Source organism: Silurus meridionalis, chromosome 23 (genome assembly GCF_014805685.1).
Source record: "Silurus meridionalis isolate SWU-2019-XX chromosome 23, ASM1480568v1, whole genome shotgun sequence".
NCBI classification, from domain to species: Eukaryota; Metazoa; Chordata; class Actinopteri; order Siluriformes; family Siluridae; genus Silurus; species Silurus meridionalis.
This window is the reverse complement of record NC_060906.1, coordinates 16,602,235-16,621,561: the sequence shown is the minus strand read 5'-3', so window position 1 is coordinate 16,621,561 and position 19,327 is coordinate 16,602,235. Positions and strand designations below refer to the sequence as shown.

General features: G+C 40.3%; 2 protein-coding genes across 3 annotated transcripts in view; one reads left to right on the top strand and one right to left on the bottom strand.

The window, feature by feature from the left end:
- Positions 1 to 6,958: 6,958 nt before the first annotated feature.
- On the top strand, positions 6,959 to 11,723 carry hebp2 (heme binding protein 2). Of its 2 annotated transcripts, none has more exons than XM_046836879.1 (5): positions 6,959 to 7,124; positions 7,445 to 7,547; positions 7,639 to 7,774; positions 9,945 to 10,125; positions 10,212 to 11,723. In XM_046836879.1, exons 2-5 carry the CDS (start codon positions 7,476 to 7,478, stop codon positions 10,396 to 10,398), a joined length of 576 nt encoding a protein of 191 aa, XP_046692835.1. In that variant the 5' UTR covers positions 6,959 to 7,124; positions 7,445 to 7,475; the 3' UTR covers positions 10,399 to 11,723. The 2 variants fall into 2 exon arrangements, with proteins under 2 accessions (XP_046692835.1, XP_046692834.1); XM_046836878.1 differs by having other exon boundaries at positions 6,964 to 7,124; positions 7,442 to 7,547.
- Positions 11,724 to 12,730: 1,007 nt separating this feature from the next.
- The window catches only part of nhsl1b (NHS-like 1b), a 97,317-nt gene continuing 90,720 nt past the window's right edge, over positions 12,731 to 19,327 (bottom strand). The window contains 3 exon segments of the mRNA XM_046836880.1: positions 12,731 to 14,828; positions 16,255 to 16,381; positions 17,792 to 19,327. Of these exon segments, the coding sequence (XP_046692836.1) occupies positions 14,165 to 14,828; positions 16,255 to 16,381; positions 17,792 to 19,327 (2,327 nt within the window). The 3' untranslated portion in view covers positions 12,731 to 14,164.

Here is a 19,327-nt window from a genome sequence, read left to right as displayed (position 1 = left end):
TGTTTTACTGTTCCATATTCTCATCCCCAGAGGTGGTGGTGCAGGCTGTTAGTGATGTAAGTGAATTGGTTAGTCTAATATTAATGTGATTTATACAGGTTCCATGACCACTACTGACCTGCATAGTGATCTAATACTATGCAATAAATTTGTGTCTTTTTTTTTTACAGTATTCTGTTCTTGTGAAATGTGTTAAGCATGGAAGTCCACTAATGAACAAAATGTTTGAATTTGAAAGGTATAATATCATGTCATGTACACAGCCTTACATGAACATAATTTTTCCTTATCACTATCTGTATTTAAAATTACATTAGACATTAATTGCGTAACTTTATGGCCCCCGATCAGGCATAACATTATGACCACCAAATGAGAATGGGTTCCACTTTTTAGTCTGGTTCCTCTCAAGGTTTCTTCCTCATAACATCTAAGAGAGTTTTTCCTTGCCACAGTCGCCACGGCTGCTCATCAGGGATAAATGCACACCATTCACCTTGACTGTTGATTTCTGTAAAGCTGCTTTGAGACAATGTCTGTTGTAAAAAGCGCTATAGAAATAAACTTGACTTGACTTGACCACCTGCCTAATATTGTGTTGGTTCCCCCTTTGCTGATAAAACAGTTCTGACCCATCGAGCATTAACAGCATTAGTTCAAGTGAAGGGAAAATGTTATGCTACTGCATCCAAAGACAATTGTGTGCCTCCAACTTTTTGCAGTTTCGCCATATAGTAAATATTTATAAATTATCCATGAGAGAATTAAATAAAAACTATATAAATACTATATATAAATATAATATAATATATTTTGAATGAATTCCGAATATATTGAATGAAAACTGAATATATTGACTGGATTCTAAATATATTAAATGAAAAGCATGAATATACTGAATAGATCCTGAATATATTGAATGAAACCCGACGTCATCAAGGCGCCATCTTGTACTTTAGGCAGAAAAAAAATATATACTTTAGGCAGAAGGAGTGAGTCAACGAGTTGCTGCAATTTTGAGAAATGAAGAGATGGTTAACACATTGGTGAGTGCGTGTAATTCTGACTTTACACGCACTTACCAATGTGTTAACCATCTTTCATTCTCAAAATTGCAACAACTCGTTGACTCACTATATATATATATATATATATATATATATATATATATACAGTGAGGAAAATAAGTATTTGAACACCCTGCTATTTTGCAAGTTCTCCCGCTTAGAAATCATGGGCGTCTGAAATTGTCATTGTAGGTGCATGTATATATTGTAGGTTCATGTATATATATATATATATATATATATATATATATATATATATATATATATATATATATATATATATATATATATATATATGTCATTGTAGGTGCATATATATAAATATCATTTTATTTGTAATGTTGCACTGTTCTGTATATTTTAGTGCAGTGTTGAGACTGAGAGCCCACAGTCCCATGCTAGTGCACAGAGACTCTTCCAGATCCCACCTTATTGTTACTCTAACTGTCACATCCAAGAGCCCCAACCCTCAGGCAGTGTGTATAATCTGTGTATGATAGACAAATTTATGCACACGCACACAGAAATTCAATTTCAGTTCAATTTTATTTGTATTGCACTTTTAACAATGGACATTGTCACCATGGACACAAACACACACACACACACACACACACACACACACACACACACACACACACACACACACTCTAAAAGCATCACTGTCCTGACACTGTGTATAACTGAGGCTGACTCACCTCATCACCACTAGGCTTTTGTACTGTAAGCTTCTCTCTCTCTCTCTCTCTCTCTCTCTCTCTCTCTCTCTCTCTCTCTCTCTCTCTCTCTCTCATACATACTCTTTTTGGAAAGTTTCCTTTTCTTAACTTTATAAGCAGCAGTGCATTTTCACGCACAGTTGAGCCTTATCTGAAAAAACAGGCCATTCAAAGACGGCTTTATTTCCTTACTCATCTCCAGAATACATTATCTGCACATTCATAGCCACAAAGGAGCTTATCTAGCCTCTGCATTTAAAACAGAAAACTTCACTCCAGTCCACCCAAAGTTATATTTGTCAGGAAAAAGGATTATAATAATATTATTGACACTGAAAAAGCATAAATTCATTGGCATATAGCAGTGTGACTAAATAACTGAGCGGACCTCAGGGTGTGTGTATACTACAGCTCACAGGTTGGCAGAATGTCCAACGTGGACCTCAGAAGCAGTGGTGGAGCCCCCCGTTGCCCCAGAGCTGCCTCCTCTCGCTTTTCCAGCTTTGGTTCTTCCCCTCAGCCCTTCACCTGCCATTCACTGTGTCCTTCCTCTTGGCTTGCTATTCACTAGGAGCCTCTCAGAACAAAGCTCCTGGTTAACTTGGCAGGGAGCAAGTGTACAGGTAAGAATGCTGTCAGTCACAAAGTTACAAGAAGTTGTGCATTTTAAGGACGAGCATTATCTTGCTTAGATCACTGCCACTTATCAGTGTAAAAAAACAAAACGTTTAAAACGTGTGTGTTTGTGTGCTATAGGCACATCAGGAGTCAGAGGTTGAGTTTAGTGGGAAAGTGCCTGAATAAACCACAGCCTCTCTTTCTTCTCTCTCTTTGTCTGATGTTCTGTGAGCTCTGACGTTCCCATGGGCCCTACCGTAACAGCAAATTTACTTAAGCAGGCAAACAAGGTGTTTTATATGACAGCACATGCAAATAGTGTGTTGCACAAGTATTTACCTTCTTAGATTTCAGAATTAGGGGATGGGAGCTGTATATTTTATTTGTTGTATATATGTTTATATAAAAATCTAAAGTTTTGTTTGCTTTTGCATTTCCAGAGTTGCTGTGAAACCCATTATGTCATATCTGATGCAGCTTTTCTCTCTCCTATTTTTAGGAGGTGATGCTAAGCTGCTGCTGATGCTTTGTGTATCTCACACTCAGCAATTTCTGTCAGAGACTCTGCGGTCTTTGGGATTTAGCTACAGAGCCAAACAGATTCAGAGGGACACACCACACAGGAAGAATGATGGGCTGAAAAGAAAATAAATTAGTAGAATGGAAAAAAATACCAGAGCATAGAATATGACATAAATTAAGTGTTTGGATCAGCCTACATGTGAGTTTTCATGATGAGGCCAGTTTATGTGACTATACAGCCCAGACATCAGATGGTGAATATGAGAAATCTTTTTTGTTCTTTTTTTATTTTTTTTTTTATAAGTATACTAGTAAAGGAAAGATACTAGTATTGCATGTATGGTATAAGTTTTTATTGTCAGTTCTGTATTGTTATTGGCTTGTATAAGGAACAGGTAAGATTATATTCATAAAGTATTGTCTTAAATATTGTTCTATATTTTTTTAATTGTTGGCATCATCCGAAAGACATTTATTTATTCAGGAGTTTTCATCTAGCCAGATATTAAATAGTAAAATCACACAATAGAATTCGATTACATTATCCAGCCTCTGACATAGCAATATGTAGTGTGATTTACAAGATCTACAGGTATACAAAAAGATGCTGTATAATGCCCATATGTTTAGTTTACTGTTTGTAAAGGCCATTAGTTGTATATAACAGCAACTTGTTAAACCTTTAAAAATATATACGTTTTTAATTCCTTCAATTGATTGGATCTGGAAATACTATAACAGAGAGTATGTATGTGCAAGTTTGTAATGGGTCGTTATTAAAAAAGATTCCAGACTACAAACAGTTAACCTGTAATGTTATGCAGTTGTAGCATGTCTGTGGATTTGTGATTTATCGAATCTAAGTGCTTGGCTCCCAAAAATGCTTTTTTTTTCACTATTTTTGGTGATTAGAGTGTTTCCTAACGTTAGCGTGAAACATGAACAGGTAAGTGTGTATAATGTAAACGGTTATCTTGAGGGGTTTAGGATTTGACTCAATTTCTCCCTTTGATTAATGGTTTGTCTTTATAAACTCTCATCTTTGTGTTTCTGTGTTGTAAAGATGTTTCTTTTATGTTCAGAAAAAGGAAAATAAATATTTGACATTTATGAGATTTATAATTCCCTGGATTATGCTGATGTGAACGCACACCAACATCTAAACTTCAAGAAAATGCAAGTGTTTTACGTATATTTACATATACTATATGGACAAAAGGTTGTGAACATCTGAACATATAAGATTATATATGATTTTTGAACATCCTATTCCCCATTTAATCCCAATTTGCTGTTATTATAACCTCTGGGAAGATGTTCCACTAGATTTTGGGTTGTGATTATGGATATTTGTGCTCATTTAGATAAAATGGTGTTAGTACTGATGTAGGGTGAGGAGTCAGTGTTCACATTCATCCTAAAGGTGTTCAGTAGGGTTGAGATCAGAGCTCTAGAGCAGGCCACTCAAGATCTTCCACTCCAACCCATGTAAACATTCACCTCACAAAGCAATTAATGGGAGGAGACTCAATATTTTATTTGTCTAATTATACTGAACAAAATTATAAACGCAACACTTTTGTTTTTGCCCCCATTTTTCATGAGCTGAACTCAAAGATCTAAGACTTTTTCTATGTACAGAAAAGGCGTATTTCTCTCAAATATTGTTTACAAAAGAGGAAGGCCAAAGAGGAGGTTTATGGATGTGGTGAGGGGAGACATGAAGGTGGTCGGGGTGAAAGAGGCGGATGTACAGGACAGGGGGGTATGAAGAAGGATGATCCACTGTGGCGACCCCTAATGGAGAAGCCGAAAGAAGAAGAAAATTGTTCACAAATCTGTCTTAATCTGTGTTAGTGAGCACTTCTTTGCTGAGATAATCCATCCACCTCACAGGTGTGGCAGATCAAGATGCTGATTAGACAGCATGATTATTGCACAGGTGTGCCTTAGGCTGGCTACAATTAAAGGCCACTCTAAAATGTGCAGTTTTATCACACAGCACAATGCAACAGATGTTGAAAGTTTTGAGGGAGCGTGCAATTGGCATGCTAACTGCAGGAATGTCACCAGAGCTGTTGCCCATGAATTGAATGCTCATTTTTCTACCATAACCCGTTTCCAAAGGGGTTTCAGAGAATTTGGCAGTACATCAAACCGGCCTCAGAACCGCAGACCAGGTGTACCACACCAGCATCTTCACCTCCAAGATTGTCTGAGACCAGCCACCCGGACAGCTGCTGCAACAATCAGTTTGCATAACCAAAGAATTTCTGTTTAAACTGTCAGAAACTGTCTCAGGGAAGCTCATCTGCATGCCCGTCATCCTCATCGGGTCATGACCTGACTGCAGTTCGTGTTGTAACCGACTTCAGTGGGCAAATGCTCACATTTGATGGCGTCTGGCACTTGGAGAGGTGTTCTCTTCACGGACAAATCCCGGTTTTTACTGTACAGGGCAAAATGCATGAGGCAAATTGTGGTCACACCAGATACTGACTGGTTGATACTGACCAGATACTGAGTAGTGGAAGCCAGGCTGAGAGAAGAGGTGACCATCTGTGAGCAACAGTATGGTTTTATGTCAAGGAAGAGCACCACAGATGCATTATTTGCTTTGAGAATGTTGATGGAGAAGTAGAGAAGGTCAGAAGGAGTTGCATTGTGTGTTTGTGGATTTAGAGAAAGCGTACGACAGGGTCCAAGAGAGGAGTTGTGGTACTGTAAGAGGAAGTCAGGTGTGTCAGAGATTTATGTGAGGGTGGTGCAGGACATGTATGAGGGCAGTGTGACAGCAGTAAAGTGTGCAGTAGGAACGACAGACTGGTTTAATGTGGAGGCTGGACTGCATCAAGTATTGGCTCTAAACCCGTTCCTGTTTGCAGTGGTGATGGACAGGTTGACGGACGAGGTCAGACAGAAGTCTCTGTGGACTATGATGTTTGCTGATGATATTGTGATTTGTGGTGAGAGTAGGGAGCAGGTTGAGAAGAGCCTAGAGAGGTGGAGGTACACGCTGGAGAGAAGGGGAATGAAAGTCAGTAGGAGTAAGACAGAGTACATGTGTGTGAATGAGAGGGAGGGCAGTGGAGTGGTGTGGTTGCAGGGAGAAGAGGTAGAGAAGGTGGAGGAGTTCAGGTACCTGGGGTCAACAGTGCCCAAAGTAATGAAGAGTGTGTTAGAGAAGTGAAGAAAAGAGTGCAGGCAGGGTGGAGAAGAGTAGCAGGAGTGATTTGTGATAGAAGGGTATCTGCGAGAGTGAAAAGGAAAGTTTATAGGACTGTGGTGAGACCTGCGATGTTGTATGGTTTAGAGACAGTGGCATTTAATAAAAGACAGGAGGTGGAGCTGGAGGTAGCAGAGCTGAAGATGTGGAGGTTTTTGTTGGGAGTGATGAGGATGGACAGGATTAGAAATGAGTTTATTAGCAGAACAGCGCATGTAGGACGTTTTGGAGACAAGGTAAGGGAGGTTAGATTGAGATGGTTTGGACATGTGCAGAGGAGGGACATGGGGTATATCAGTAGAAGAATGCTGAGGATGGAGCCACCAGGAAGGAGGAAAAAAGGAAGGCCAAGGAGGAGGTTTATGGATGTGGTGAGGGAAGACATGCGGGTAGTTGGGTTGAAAGAGGCAGATGTAGAGGACAGGGGGTATGGAGACAGATGATCTGCTGTGGCGACCCCTAATGGAAGAAGCCGCATAAAAAAGTCTTAGATCTTTGAGTTCAGCTCATGGAAAATATGGGGGCAAAAACCAGTGTTGCGTTTATAATTTTGTTCAGTATACATTTGAGACTGAAAATAGAAGAACTATGTAATGGCTGAGATAATTAGAATGTATAAACCTATACAACTTCAGGCCAACAATCTTGCACGTGTATAAGCAGATACAAAGAGAGCTATTAAAATGTATAGTTGTCATTTAAATAAAATAAACACGTGAAATATATATAATTTTTAAATGTGTGTGTTTCCGGGCGTTATGTCATAAACTTGCTCCGCTTCTCGCAACCAATCAGAGGCGACGGTTAGAGACCGTCACGTGACAGGAACCTTGGTTTTGTAAACATTAGAGAAGGGCAGTTTCTGAGTGCGTCCCACCCACTTGTACTGTAGTTACACAACCTGTGATATAACCGCTTGTTTTCTTTTCACTCCGCCGAGTTCAGCGGTTTTACTGCCACCCCAAGAAACAGGTAGGAAATCTTTTTCTCTATTACACTGGAGATTCTTAGACGCTTAACGTGGTTTAATGCGATGACGACAGGGTTTAAAAGACCAAACTCTGTACACAGTATGCTTTATTATTAACCTGTTTACTGAGTTTGGTCTTTTAAAAACACTTATCGCATTAAGCTACTTGACATCACGTTAAGCGTTTTGACACGTGTCTATTACATAAGCTAAACAACAATGCAACAATGATCTGTACTCAAATAATCAGCTAAGCAGTGAAATAGGAAATAGAGCGCTTTATTGCATTACAAAACCTGTTCTCTCTCTCCCTGGACAGCAGTGTGGTGATTGTTGGTGTGGAAGTTGAGAAGATGCTGAGAGCTATGGGGAAAATGGTGTTTGGGGGGTTTGAGAATCCAAAGTTTACCCCTCAAGAAAGCAAGGTGGGTCCAAGCAGACTCAAATGATACTTGTCACAGAATTTAATATATTGTGTCTTGTTTTTAAGATGTTCTCTGTGTGTGTGTGTTGCAGGGGGATGACTATGAGGTACGGACCTATCACACTACACAGTGGATGAGCACTACAGTAAGTGGCATGGAGCAGGATGAAGCCTTGAGCACTGGATTTAGGAGACTTTTCAAATACATCCAGGGGAATAATGAGAAGCGTAAGCTCCACATTCTGCTTCACGTGATGTACAATGCCTTTTTAACAGCACTCCAGACAGAAGAAGTTGTAAAATCGTTGTAACTTCTCAAATCAAATAATTGTCACACACACATTCATACAGAGTACATGTAGTGAAATGCTTTTTACAGCTGTTCAACATATACATATAATATTAATATAAAGTGTATATATATTTTTATTTGGCTATTGACAGTAGTTCAGATTTAAAGTGATTCAGTGGGATTGTAGCTAAAGTGTCCGTGTGCTGATATTACAGTGACACTGTGGTGGGCCAGTTCAGTGTTATAGTACCAGTTGTGCCAAAAAAAAAGGAAGGAAGAAAAAATTCCACATTAAGTCTCTGTTCTTACTGCGATTCACCAGTCAGAGGCTGATAAACTTTCCTAAATCAGTAACAGCCTCTGTGGCAGATGATATAGTTATCTATTAACTGAGATCTTCTGCCAGTTTGTGGATTTGCAGATGGAAAAGTTAGGAAAGGGTTGCAGACGGGTGCAGGGTGAAATGTATTTATTTTTGCTTGGTGAATGTAGACTCTACTTTCAGCAATACGAGTAGTTCCTGTTTTTGACCTGCAGTAAGATGTTCCTGTTAAAAAAAACTGTTTCTGAATGTTCTGCTTATTAGTTTGGTGATTTTCCTGCTCAGACTTCTTTTTTCAGATTATTGGATTGCTGAGTTTAGTGTCTGTGTCAGAGCAGTCTGACTACTGAATTGTGCTGCATGCCCTTCTCCAGGACAAGAAATGACAAAACAATAGTGTCTTTTGATTTAGACTATTATAAAATGAATGAATAGATTCAACTTCAACAGAATATAGTATATCATTAAACATTACATCAGTGTAAAGTAAATTTTAATTTTAGACTGTTGTAACTGTAGAAGAGATGCTTGTGTCTCTATTGAAGACTGGGGTTTGGAGCTGGATTGTGCGAGTTAGAGAGCATAAAGGGTTCTTTGCATTCGAGCTGCACTTTTACAGAAAAATGTATTCCATTGGCACCACAAGGTGGCAGAGTTGTCTGACATCCACCATCTCTGTTTATCCGTTTTTAGTATTTTGATTTCCCTTCTTTCATCCCAAATTATATAATTTTTGCCATAAATGTCAGTTAGTATATTAAAAATGACATAAGTGCCATCCCACATGCTCGCCTGCCACCAGAACCGAGGTTTCTAACCCAGCTGAGGTTAACACTTTTGATCTTTGGCCAGCTCGTGATATTTAAGTGTTTGGCTTTGATTGGATATCACATAAACATTTATGGGTTTTTTAGGTGGATCTATAAAACAAGGTGTTTGTGGCGGTCTTTGTGTTTTTTTTGTTTTTTGCATGAGAATGATTCAGTCATTGTAAATAGACCAAATTAAGCACTTTATATTCCTATATAAACATGTTTGTACCCAACTGTCAGCACATCAGCACATTCCTATACATATCAGTTCACTTTCACAAAGGTGGATTATGTAATGAACTGTCATCTTTCCCTTTTACAGAAAACATATAAGGAGTAAAACTGTTGTGATTGCATTCATGCTCCCACCCATATTGAATTATTTTCCAATAACCCCAGTGTTTTTTTCTTGACCAAGATTAGTTTTTCAATTCAAACTGCTTGATCAAGTGAATGTTTTTTTTCCTTCCCAATTCAGCTACATTTAATGTTGTGAAAGCAAAAAAACGTGCTTTAAAATTTAATGCATATAGCATATCTGCAACACAAATATTTTTCTCACCTTTTCTTTAAGTTAAGATAAAACATGCAGCTTGTTAAAAAAACGTTTTTAAACCTATAGGAACAAGTGAACGAATGTAAACGTGTGATTTGAGCTAGAGCTGTTCTACGACGGTATCTGTCAAAAACTGCTGTGTTGTGTGTGTGTGTGTGTAGAGTTCATATAGAGCTGGGTGTGATCGCCATGCACTTTTAAGGAATTTTAGATTGCAGCCATTCTATCAGCCCACACAGCACCAACAGCTGTCTAATAGCTATAATGCCCTCAAACCTTCCACTGAGGTGGTCAGTGAGAGAAATGTTCATTATTATATAAAAGCAACGTCCACAATACAATCTGCTTACTGATTTTATTTAAAAGGACATAAAATGACTTCATTTAACTTTCTTTGATGATGTGCTGTGTATCAGAGGTGACCGTGGACATGACTGCCCCGGTGACCAGTCTCATTAACCCTGGAGAACAACCATCTTGTGAGAGCTCCGTCACTGTGTCCTTTTACCTCCCTGAGGCGCACCAGGCTGAGCCGCCCAATCCCAGCATCCCTGAAATCTTTGTTGAGACCAGGAAGGAGTTCACTGTGTTCGTCAGGTATTTACATTAAAGCAGACTCACCTCAGTAACTAAGGCTATAAAGTGCACATTGCTTATTTTCTTCACGTGTGTTTGTGTGGTAGGACATTTGGAGGCTTCGCGAACAGTCAGAATACCCATGATGAGCTGCTAAAGCTGATTGAGAGCTTGAAGAGGGATGGAATGAGTTTTAAAGAGGCTCCCTACTACCGCGTAGGCTACGACAGTCCCTTCAAGCTTGTAAACCGCAAGAACGAGGTCTGGCTCATACGGGAGGAGGGAAAGAAGTGAGTCAGTGTGAGGCAGAGTGCATAGAAATAATAAAAAAAAAAAAACGTCAAATTATGGTCAAATGTAATTATTCCAAAATCTAATTTTAAACTGAAAATGTTACTAATGAGACTGTGTTGATTTCAATATTGATGAATTAATTAAGTGGCTTCTGCTCCCCAGACTCACTTCACTTTAGTTTGAATTTCATAACTTAATTTCTTAAATTCCTTACATAATGTTTTGTATTCACTAGTGCAGTGTCTGTCTACGTTCTTCTTTTTTTATTGTGTCTGTGCTTTTGGTGTGCCTTGGAATTAAATATTTGTTTTTTGCCAGAGGTAAAACCAAAAAAGTTTGTAAAAATGCAGTGGATTCATTAACGTTGTTACATTTGTGATTTGATATTTTTTTCTTCACTACCTCCCCAGCCTGGAGTCGATGGGGAAAACTTGTCTGGGTGTCTGTCACTACTGAATGAATAGAACGATATTGATCCTGTGAGGAAAGTTGTTAAATGTATACGGGGTGAATAGCACTTTTCTTCAAGTGTGTAACACTGTACTGTAGTGTAGCATAAGCAGCAGTTTGAACAGGTGTGTTTGGTGAGATTTACCATCTCAGGTGAAGCAGGTGTTGGGCTTCACCTTCCCTGGTTGGTAGCTGTTGTGGAGCTGGTTGCTGGCTGGGACTTGGCAGTTTTGACCAAAGTGGGGTATCATTGGTTATCAGGCATGATGTCAACATTGTTTTCACATGAGACAGTCATTGTTTCTGCACTAGAGGCTGAAAACATTGAATATTTCTGATTTAAATGTAAATTTATGGCATTTGCCGGACGCGCTCATCCAGATCGACTTTTGATCTGATTCAAACAACTAGGCAGCAATGAGGTTAAGGGGCTTGCTCAGGGGCCCAGGAGTGGCAGCTTATGACTTACAGATCCAAAGTCCAATGCCTTAACCATTAAGGGGTTAAATTAGACTACAGAACCCACAGCACAGGAGCATCTCTGAGGGGAAACTATTCCCAAACAGTTTAAGATCAAGAGAAAGTGTGCGATCTACAGCGTGATTATCACCAGATGACCTGATTTAGCCTCTGTGGTGAGGCTTCGCTTCTCAATAACCAATTCTAGATCAGTTTAATGTGAACACCAACACATTCCTGTTGCCTTTAAATACTACAAGATTACACTTTGACATTCCAAAGATTTACAAGTGAAATTCTTTAAATGTATTAATGAACTACATGTAAGATTTTACAACTATTGCTAGAATAATGAAGGACTGAATTGTATCCTTGACTCTTTCTGTAATAAATCGATCTTTATATACATCTCTAAACTTTCTCAGTGTGGGTGATTTTAGCTCAAAAGGTGTGCAGGGCACTCACCCAGCTGCACAGAGCACATCTTCACTGATCTACACTCTGCACTGTCATCAGGTTTATTTTAAAGGCAAGTGTTGCCTGAATATATGTTCATGCACTCAGCACTGTGTGAAAACTCAATTATTATAGCGTGTGCTGAAGCCGAGCGAAAATAACACCAGCATCTATTATTTCTGTGGCCGAGCATCAGGAAACCTACCCAGACGTCAGTTTTTTATATTTTAAAAAGTGCTTTTGTGTTCAAATTGTAAAGAGTAAAAGAATTAGTATTAAAAAGTGTTTAAATAATGACGAGTGTAATTGTATACTGTTTCCCACCAAGCAGCAGAGCAACACTTGGTTATATTGCACAAAACCACAAACCATGAGAGTGAAGTGGAGTAGTGGAATTTATTTATCTACAGGATTCTCTTTGTTGCTGATTATTTGGATTTTACATTTCCTCATAGCCAAAATCCATGCCAGGATCCTCTGCCTTCATCTTCATGCACAAAGGTTTTTTTTTTTTTATTTATTCCCTCATGACATGTAAACTCCCAAATCAATAGCATTACTTACACTGATTTATTCCAAACCCCTTTTATACATGAATGTGCCTAGAGTTAGAACACGAGATCTTCAAATCAATTGTGGAAATTCCTTCAGCTCAAATTTATAAACCATCAAATATTCGTCTCGAGTCGGCGTGATTCTGATCTTAAATACACATCTAATAAAGCTGTTAATTCTTAATATGATGATAAAACGTTTTCCGTTTATCAAGACTTGATGATCAAGAGCGCTCGGTATCTTCTGGACTCAGTGATGAAGAGTGTGAGAACAGACATGGACATGACGGTGCAATAAGCAGTGACACTCCACAAACCTTTAGATATGATTAACAGCTCTGGCTGCCATGGAGACGCTGGGAACGAGTGTGGTTTGTCTGACAGGTGGCAGTAAATCAAACACAGGGATTGCCCATTTTTAAATATCTTTTTTTTAAATTTTATTAGACATACACAAGATGGTTAGCAGCCTTCTTCATCGGTCATTTTTGATTTTGGTTTTTCTGCCTCGAAAGAAAAAGTAGGAGACTTTATGAAGGCCTAAGAAACAGATTCTGATCATGAATGGAAAACTGATACAAATCTTATGAAATAATTAGAAACTGAGCTGCTGAGCTGTAAAATCCCTCCCAAATAAATCATCTCAGACTCTAATCTATAATAAATACTCTACAAAAGAAAGCCTCTAACAATGGTGTACAAATTCTTTGAAAATAAAAATCCAGATGTTAATATTTTTTGTTTATATACAAAAAAAATGGTATGAAACTGCAGGAGAGATTTGATGTAAAGAGGTTAGTAAAGAAGAAGTGTAAAAGCTTTAGCATCGGTTTACAGATGAATATTTATTGCTCCCAGTCCAGTAAACATCTAAGCTACTCAGAGTCCCTACAGCAGGTGACATTTATACTTTAAACTCTTTGGTTAATAAAACCATTCCAAACGAAACAGACGTCACTTGGTTTAAGTAGGTTCTCAGTTTGTATGGAAAGCCATCACAAGCAACACAGGCTGAATATTTTAAACGACCAACAGACAAATAAAAAAACACATGAACACAGTGCAAACCTACACACTAAAAATCCAACAGAAAAGGTTCTTCTGGAGCCTCTCAGTCTGCAGCCCAGTTGTGTGGCTTTAGCAGTCTTTCTGTATGTTATACTGTTCTTGTAGGACCGGTTTTCCACTTTCCCTTAACCAGTGAATCTCAGGAGTGAGCAGAAACCCTTTTACATGACTTCTTGACATTGTGTCTGTGCAGCTGGAATTGACCATACATTTCCAAACAATTGTCCAACTTGCAATTCCTGTGCATTACTGCAGATGGACTGGACTACAACCTCGTGAACATTCTGAGCGTTCCACAAAGCAAAGCCAATCTATCCACTAGTCAACGGGGATGAACTGTTTTACAAATCCTTCATCTCTGATTTCCATTGAGAAATCAGTCCTTATTCCACATTCCCAGTATAAAGTTGAGGAGGTGAATACAAAACAAAAACAAATGGAACCAATGTTTTGTGGAAAAAGGTGTACTAATGTAAAGGAAAGCACTTTCTCATGAACAGCAGGAACAAATATAGTACAGATGTGACATACTCAGGAGCAGTGACAGAAATGGGATCTACTTCGGACACAAATGCGTCTGAAGGAGGCACCTTGTGGTTCTCGGCATATCTCCTACCATACAACCAGATTTCAGCAGCGAGGCCTGAAGCCTTGACCAAGGGACAGACAGATTACCAGCTCCCCTGTCTGCCCTCCAATGGTCCTCTGCTACTGGCCATTCTCTGCTACTTTGATGAAGTTCTGTTTTTCCCTTAGTCGAGGAAAAATGTATTTAAATTTTAACTCTCCCCCTCACATAAAGTGCCATTTGAGTCTTGAGGAATTGGGGTGGAGGAAACTAAAGGGGAAACGGGGCATAGTTCATCTGGCGCCTCTCCGCTCTCAGTTAACTCTCCCTCTCTCTCACAGATGACGGTCATAGGGCTGCTTAGGATTCGACTTCGGGAGTTGTACTTGCTGCTGGAAGCAGAGGGTGGTGTGCGGGATCGGCCGTATTTTGGCCCCAGAAACGAAGAAGGGGACAAGGGGGAACCCAGAGAGTAACGTTGCAATATGGCCTCGTTCCTGGGCCAGTCCTCTGGTGCCCTCTTGCAGCGTCCAGGGGAAGCGCAGGGGCTGTCCGGACTTACTGTAGGTGAATTCGGATCCAGAGAAGAGTCGAGAGATCGAGTCCTCTGGGATCTTGGGTCAGTTGTGCGTAGCATCTCAGCAGCGGACATGCGGAAACTGCCTTCTGAGCGGCTGCCCTTCTTCAGCAGCAGTGCTTTAAAGGTGTCACTGCTGGTGGCTGATTTGCGCAGACTGCGCTGGATAGAACTGGTCTGACGAGGCAGAGTTGAGCTGAGGGAAGGAGCCGGTCCTGTTGGTGTGGCTGGAGGTGATGAGTGACCCCTCGTGCGCTCATCCTCCGACTCCCTACGACCCAGGACCTTGCGCTTAGACCTGCAAAATACAAACACAAGAGCGTGAGAAATGGTCAAATAGATGAGGTGTCAAATAAAACATTGGTTAAACGAGCAATTTTTTTTATGCAAAACAAAAAAAACACTTTAAATGCAAGCGTGCGCTGTGTCTAAAAAGCCAGTGATGGGCTGAGTGTTAATGTTAGGGCACCTGTGTATTAGTTACGCAATTTTCTACAAACTGAACTGCAAAACCTTCAAGATTCCCCCTCAAACTCAACAAAGGGCCTGTTTTTTTTTGTGATGGATTTTTCTTTGATGAGCCTCAAACCTCCATTGATTCCGCTCACGGATTTCTTATTAAAACCAGAAGAGCTGCATGTATTGCATGCATTTGCAGTGCAGGGGGTATTGGAAAAGCAGAAATAACTTTGTTATATATTAATGTATTTTTATTTAAATGCAGTTTCTTTGAAGCCAACACAAAGATGAAAACTGCACACATTGCAAGTTTGGGGTGGGGTGGGTCATAAGGCGAGCCCTGGGATAGCGGAACTAAGCGGCAAAAACGCACTGGGAAAAGTGCCCAAATTCACTGTAAACAAGAAGAGAATGTACTCTCCTCTCTCAGAGGGGTGTCTATGGACCATGCCCACTAGCCAAGAGATCCTGAAAGTAAATCTGCACCAGTGCTGTAGATTACTGAAATGAGGGATTAGCAGGAAAATGAAGCAGAAATATATTCCAGTGCTAAGGGATTATAAGGGTAATCCCACTGTGGCATCACCACAGGAGGGGAAACACCAATGGCCAATTACTTGCCAGGCCGCACCTCAGGGGCTGGGAGGCATTCCTGCTCAGCCATTCACAGTCTGAGCTGAGCAGTAGTGTGGGCAGGAGAGTTGAAAGGAGTCAGGAAGAAATAAAAGAAAGTCATAATATACATGAATCTTACTATAGGAGATATATACATTATAGAATGTGTGTGTGTGTGTGTGTGTGTGTGTGTGTGTGGGTGGGGGGGTCAGGGGTTCATGGGTTGTATCACCAATAGTATTACTAATTATACTAATTATTACTAATTAAACAATTCAAAAAAAAGTTTTTTTTTATTTCTTTGTACATTAGTGCTTTACTTGACTGCATTTGGACATGCACTTAAACAGAACCTACTGTACAAACAAAACACAGAAACCATGCCATTTACAATGTTTGATGTGAATGTCAGCAAGCGAATGAATCTATATAGCGTATTTTTCATTCCTCAATGCAGTGAGCCTTGCAGCTGAGCACACTGAGAAACCAGAGGGGTCTCTTGCCACACTCCAGATTTGATGGATGTACTAGAGAATCAGGAAGACGGGCTGTTTTAAAGTTAAGAAAGGATGTGCACACGAGCTTAGGGAAGAGGAGAGACCTGGTGGGTGTAATTTCAGGACACTCAAACAAACATGGAGGATATGTACCTGTGAATTGCTGCAAAGAGGTCCTCTGTGGTACGGGACCGTGTGGGAGTCACCATGCCTTCAAAGATATCACCGTTAACGCTGGGGGTCTGTGGGGAGTTTGATGTGCTGGACTCGAATACTTCACCTGAAAGATGAAGATGATGCACATTCATGCACATTCATGTTGACAGCAGTGAAAACTTGTAGCTCTGATGTGTTGACATGCTCCTTATGAAGAAGGCAAACAACAACCCACAGCCATATACACTGCACACGTCCGACTCAAAAACATGTTGCATCTACATAAATTGGGCAGATTGTGTGACAAACACATACCACACATTCTGGAGGGAGATAACTAATGCATTGTAATATATATGGCACGAACTGGTCGGATACAAAACGCATGCCCCAATAGGACAAACTCTCCAGCTGCGAAGCATAATCAATGTCAGAAAAGGACAATCTGAAGAATGACAGGTCTATCCTAAGTAACGCATTCTAATACACACACCTTAGCAGTCTCCATCCACCGAATGGCAAATGCACAGTCTGCAAGAGTCAATAACTGCTTTTTAACTCTTACATTTTCAAAGACGAATCCACCTCTCCAGAGTTGAGTTGCTCTGTTCCTGTCCTCTCTCTCCGCTCTCGTCTCTCATCTGCACTAGCCCGAGATGATGTAGGCAAGCTCACGTTATCCACACTGTTTCCTCCCCCTCCCTCCCACTACACCCCTCCCCTCCACTCTCAGCAGCCAGCCCTTGGGAAGACTGCCCCATCCAGGAAAAAAGATAGTGTACAGGATGGAATGGAAAGTATAACAAATGTGAGGTGATTAGAGAGTAGGTAAGAATACAAAAGAGGAAAAAAAATGTCAGTGTGAAACAGTATGAATAAAAAAACATAACCGAAGGAATTCAAGTGAAAAAAAGGAATTAAACAGGAGATAGAACAGTAAAACGAGCAGGACAGAAGTACGGCAAAAGAGAAAGAAGGAATTCACTGCAGCAGTGTTCCACAAGCCCTGATCCGCAAGGGAGGAGGTATAATCCTTTGCCTCACTTCACCAGAATTACACAAACATAATGCTCACAACTGCACTGCCCTTGGCAGCTTCCAGAAAGGTGAAATTCGATTAAAGTAGTATTCCGTTTTTACCAAGTAATACCTAACTCACTCACAAGCCCTCTATCTATCTATCTATCTATCTATCTATCTATCTATCTATCTATCTATCTATCTATCTATCTATCTATCTATCTATCTATCTATCTATCTATCTATCTATCTATCTATCTTAAAACTGATCATTCATCATATGACACAAATAACCTTGTTCCTATAATTGAGCAGAGCTTGAGTGAATGTAAGCACTTGTCCTATATGCATTAGAATGACTTCTCAAAACTCTTTATCAAAAGTTAAGAAATGAATTTGTCAATGTCTAGAGATTCTCGCATTTAAAAAAGACCCGAGTACTGAAAAATGCATGACCCTGTCACCCAGTTTTACAAATGACCACTGAGAGCAAAATTAGAACATTTTCACTCACCCTCATCTTTGAAGGAGACTGATCGTGCTGTATTGCTTAATGCATCTTCATCGTCTTCTCGCTCATCTTCCTCTTCTTCTTCTGAACTGTCCATTTCATCGTTAACAGTTTGAGATGCTTCCTGACTGAAGGGAATATGGAAGGCTTCTTCAGCCTGACTATCAGCTGGACTTTCACATGTGGAGCTCTCATTAGAAACTCTGTCATCCTTCTCTACCTCCTCATCAGACAAGGATTCCTGAACTTCTGGGTTAGGTGCACAAACAGTCACCTCTATTGGATCGTTTGAAAACGCTTGAAATAAAGAATCCTCCTCACTGGCCAGTATCTCCTTGTCCTCTACAATAAGTTCAGATTTGACTGAGGAGACAAGGGGAAATTTGGGCTTTTTTGATAGCACAGGAGGTTTTTTCTTGGGTGTGGTGTTTTGTGATGTTTCCTCCTCCCTATCCATACAATTTACCTCAGCTTTACATTGTGTATTGCCCATGATGTCACTTGAGGGGTAATTATTCGCTTCATATGGCATTTCTTCACCCAACATTGTATTATATAGCGGTATCTCCGGTTGGTCTTTGGTAATTGTATTCTCTGTCGAAGGAGATTTTACTGTTTCATTTATTTCAGGAGTGGAGAAAGAAGTCAAAGGCAAAACACGGTGCTCTAACTGTTTCAATTTCTCTGCCGTGTTCGCCTTAGTAGAAATCTGTTCGGTTTCCACCTCTGGAGATTTGCTGCTGTCCTCACTATTCTCTGGTTGTTTGACTGACCGAAGCTGCACACTTTGGAGGGCAAAAGGTGTTATTAGTGGCATGGCCGACTTGCCAACCACTTCAGAGTGAACAGAAAGTGACTTTCTCTCAGAGTTCACTGGTTTAAGTCTATCTTTAATTCCTTTCAGGCTTGCAGATGATGGTATAATTGGAGTCAAGGTGGGCAAGGATGGGGGTGGTGGAGGAATATGAGCATTTACAGTGGAAGGAAACATGGGAGGTGGTGGAGGCAGTGGCAGGTGATGTGTAGAAGTAAAGGATTGATTATGTAACATGCTGTGGTCATTCAACACCTCTGGAGGAGGAGGAGGGGGAAATTCTGGAGAGGAATTTAAAGAGAGGGGGCTCAGGGATATTTCATGCTGTGGGGTGCTGGGTAAAGGAGGAGCAGGTGGAGGAGGAAAGGTTTGACTTGGAGGTGGAGGGAAAAGTTCAGGGGTGAGTGGTGAAAGGGACATGGATGTTTGAGGCAGTGGTGGAGGTGGAGGGGGGATGTTGTTCCTGACAGAATCTGAAGTGTTAGAGGATAATGATGTTGAAGAGGAGGAGATGGACATAGAGGAGAGCAAAGATGACTTCCTTTCAGGCACACGTGGCTTGGGCTTACACCCAGAAGGTGACATCGACCTCATAAAAGACGGAACAGGAGTACCGGCTGTTGGGGTGTTAGATTGACTTGAATATCCACTTGAAGGGGAGGTTAACCGATGTACCCTATCTGGTGAAGATGTGTTTACCTGAGGCTTTGCTGAAATATTCCCTG

Coding starts and splice junctions, on each gene's coding strand:
- hebp2 (XM_046836879.1), top strand. CDS start 7,476: ATGCTGAGAGCTATGGGGAAAATGGTGTTTGGGGGGTTTGAGAATCCA. Junction 7,548..7,638: donor TTACCCCTCAAGAAAGCAAG/GTGGGTCCAAGC, acceptor TGTGTGTTGCAG/GGGGATGACTATGAGGTACG. Junction 10,126..10,211: donor GAGTTCACTGTGTTCGTCAG/GTATTTACATTA, acceptor TTTGTGTGGTAG/GACATTTGGAGGCTTCGCGA.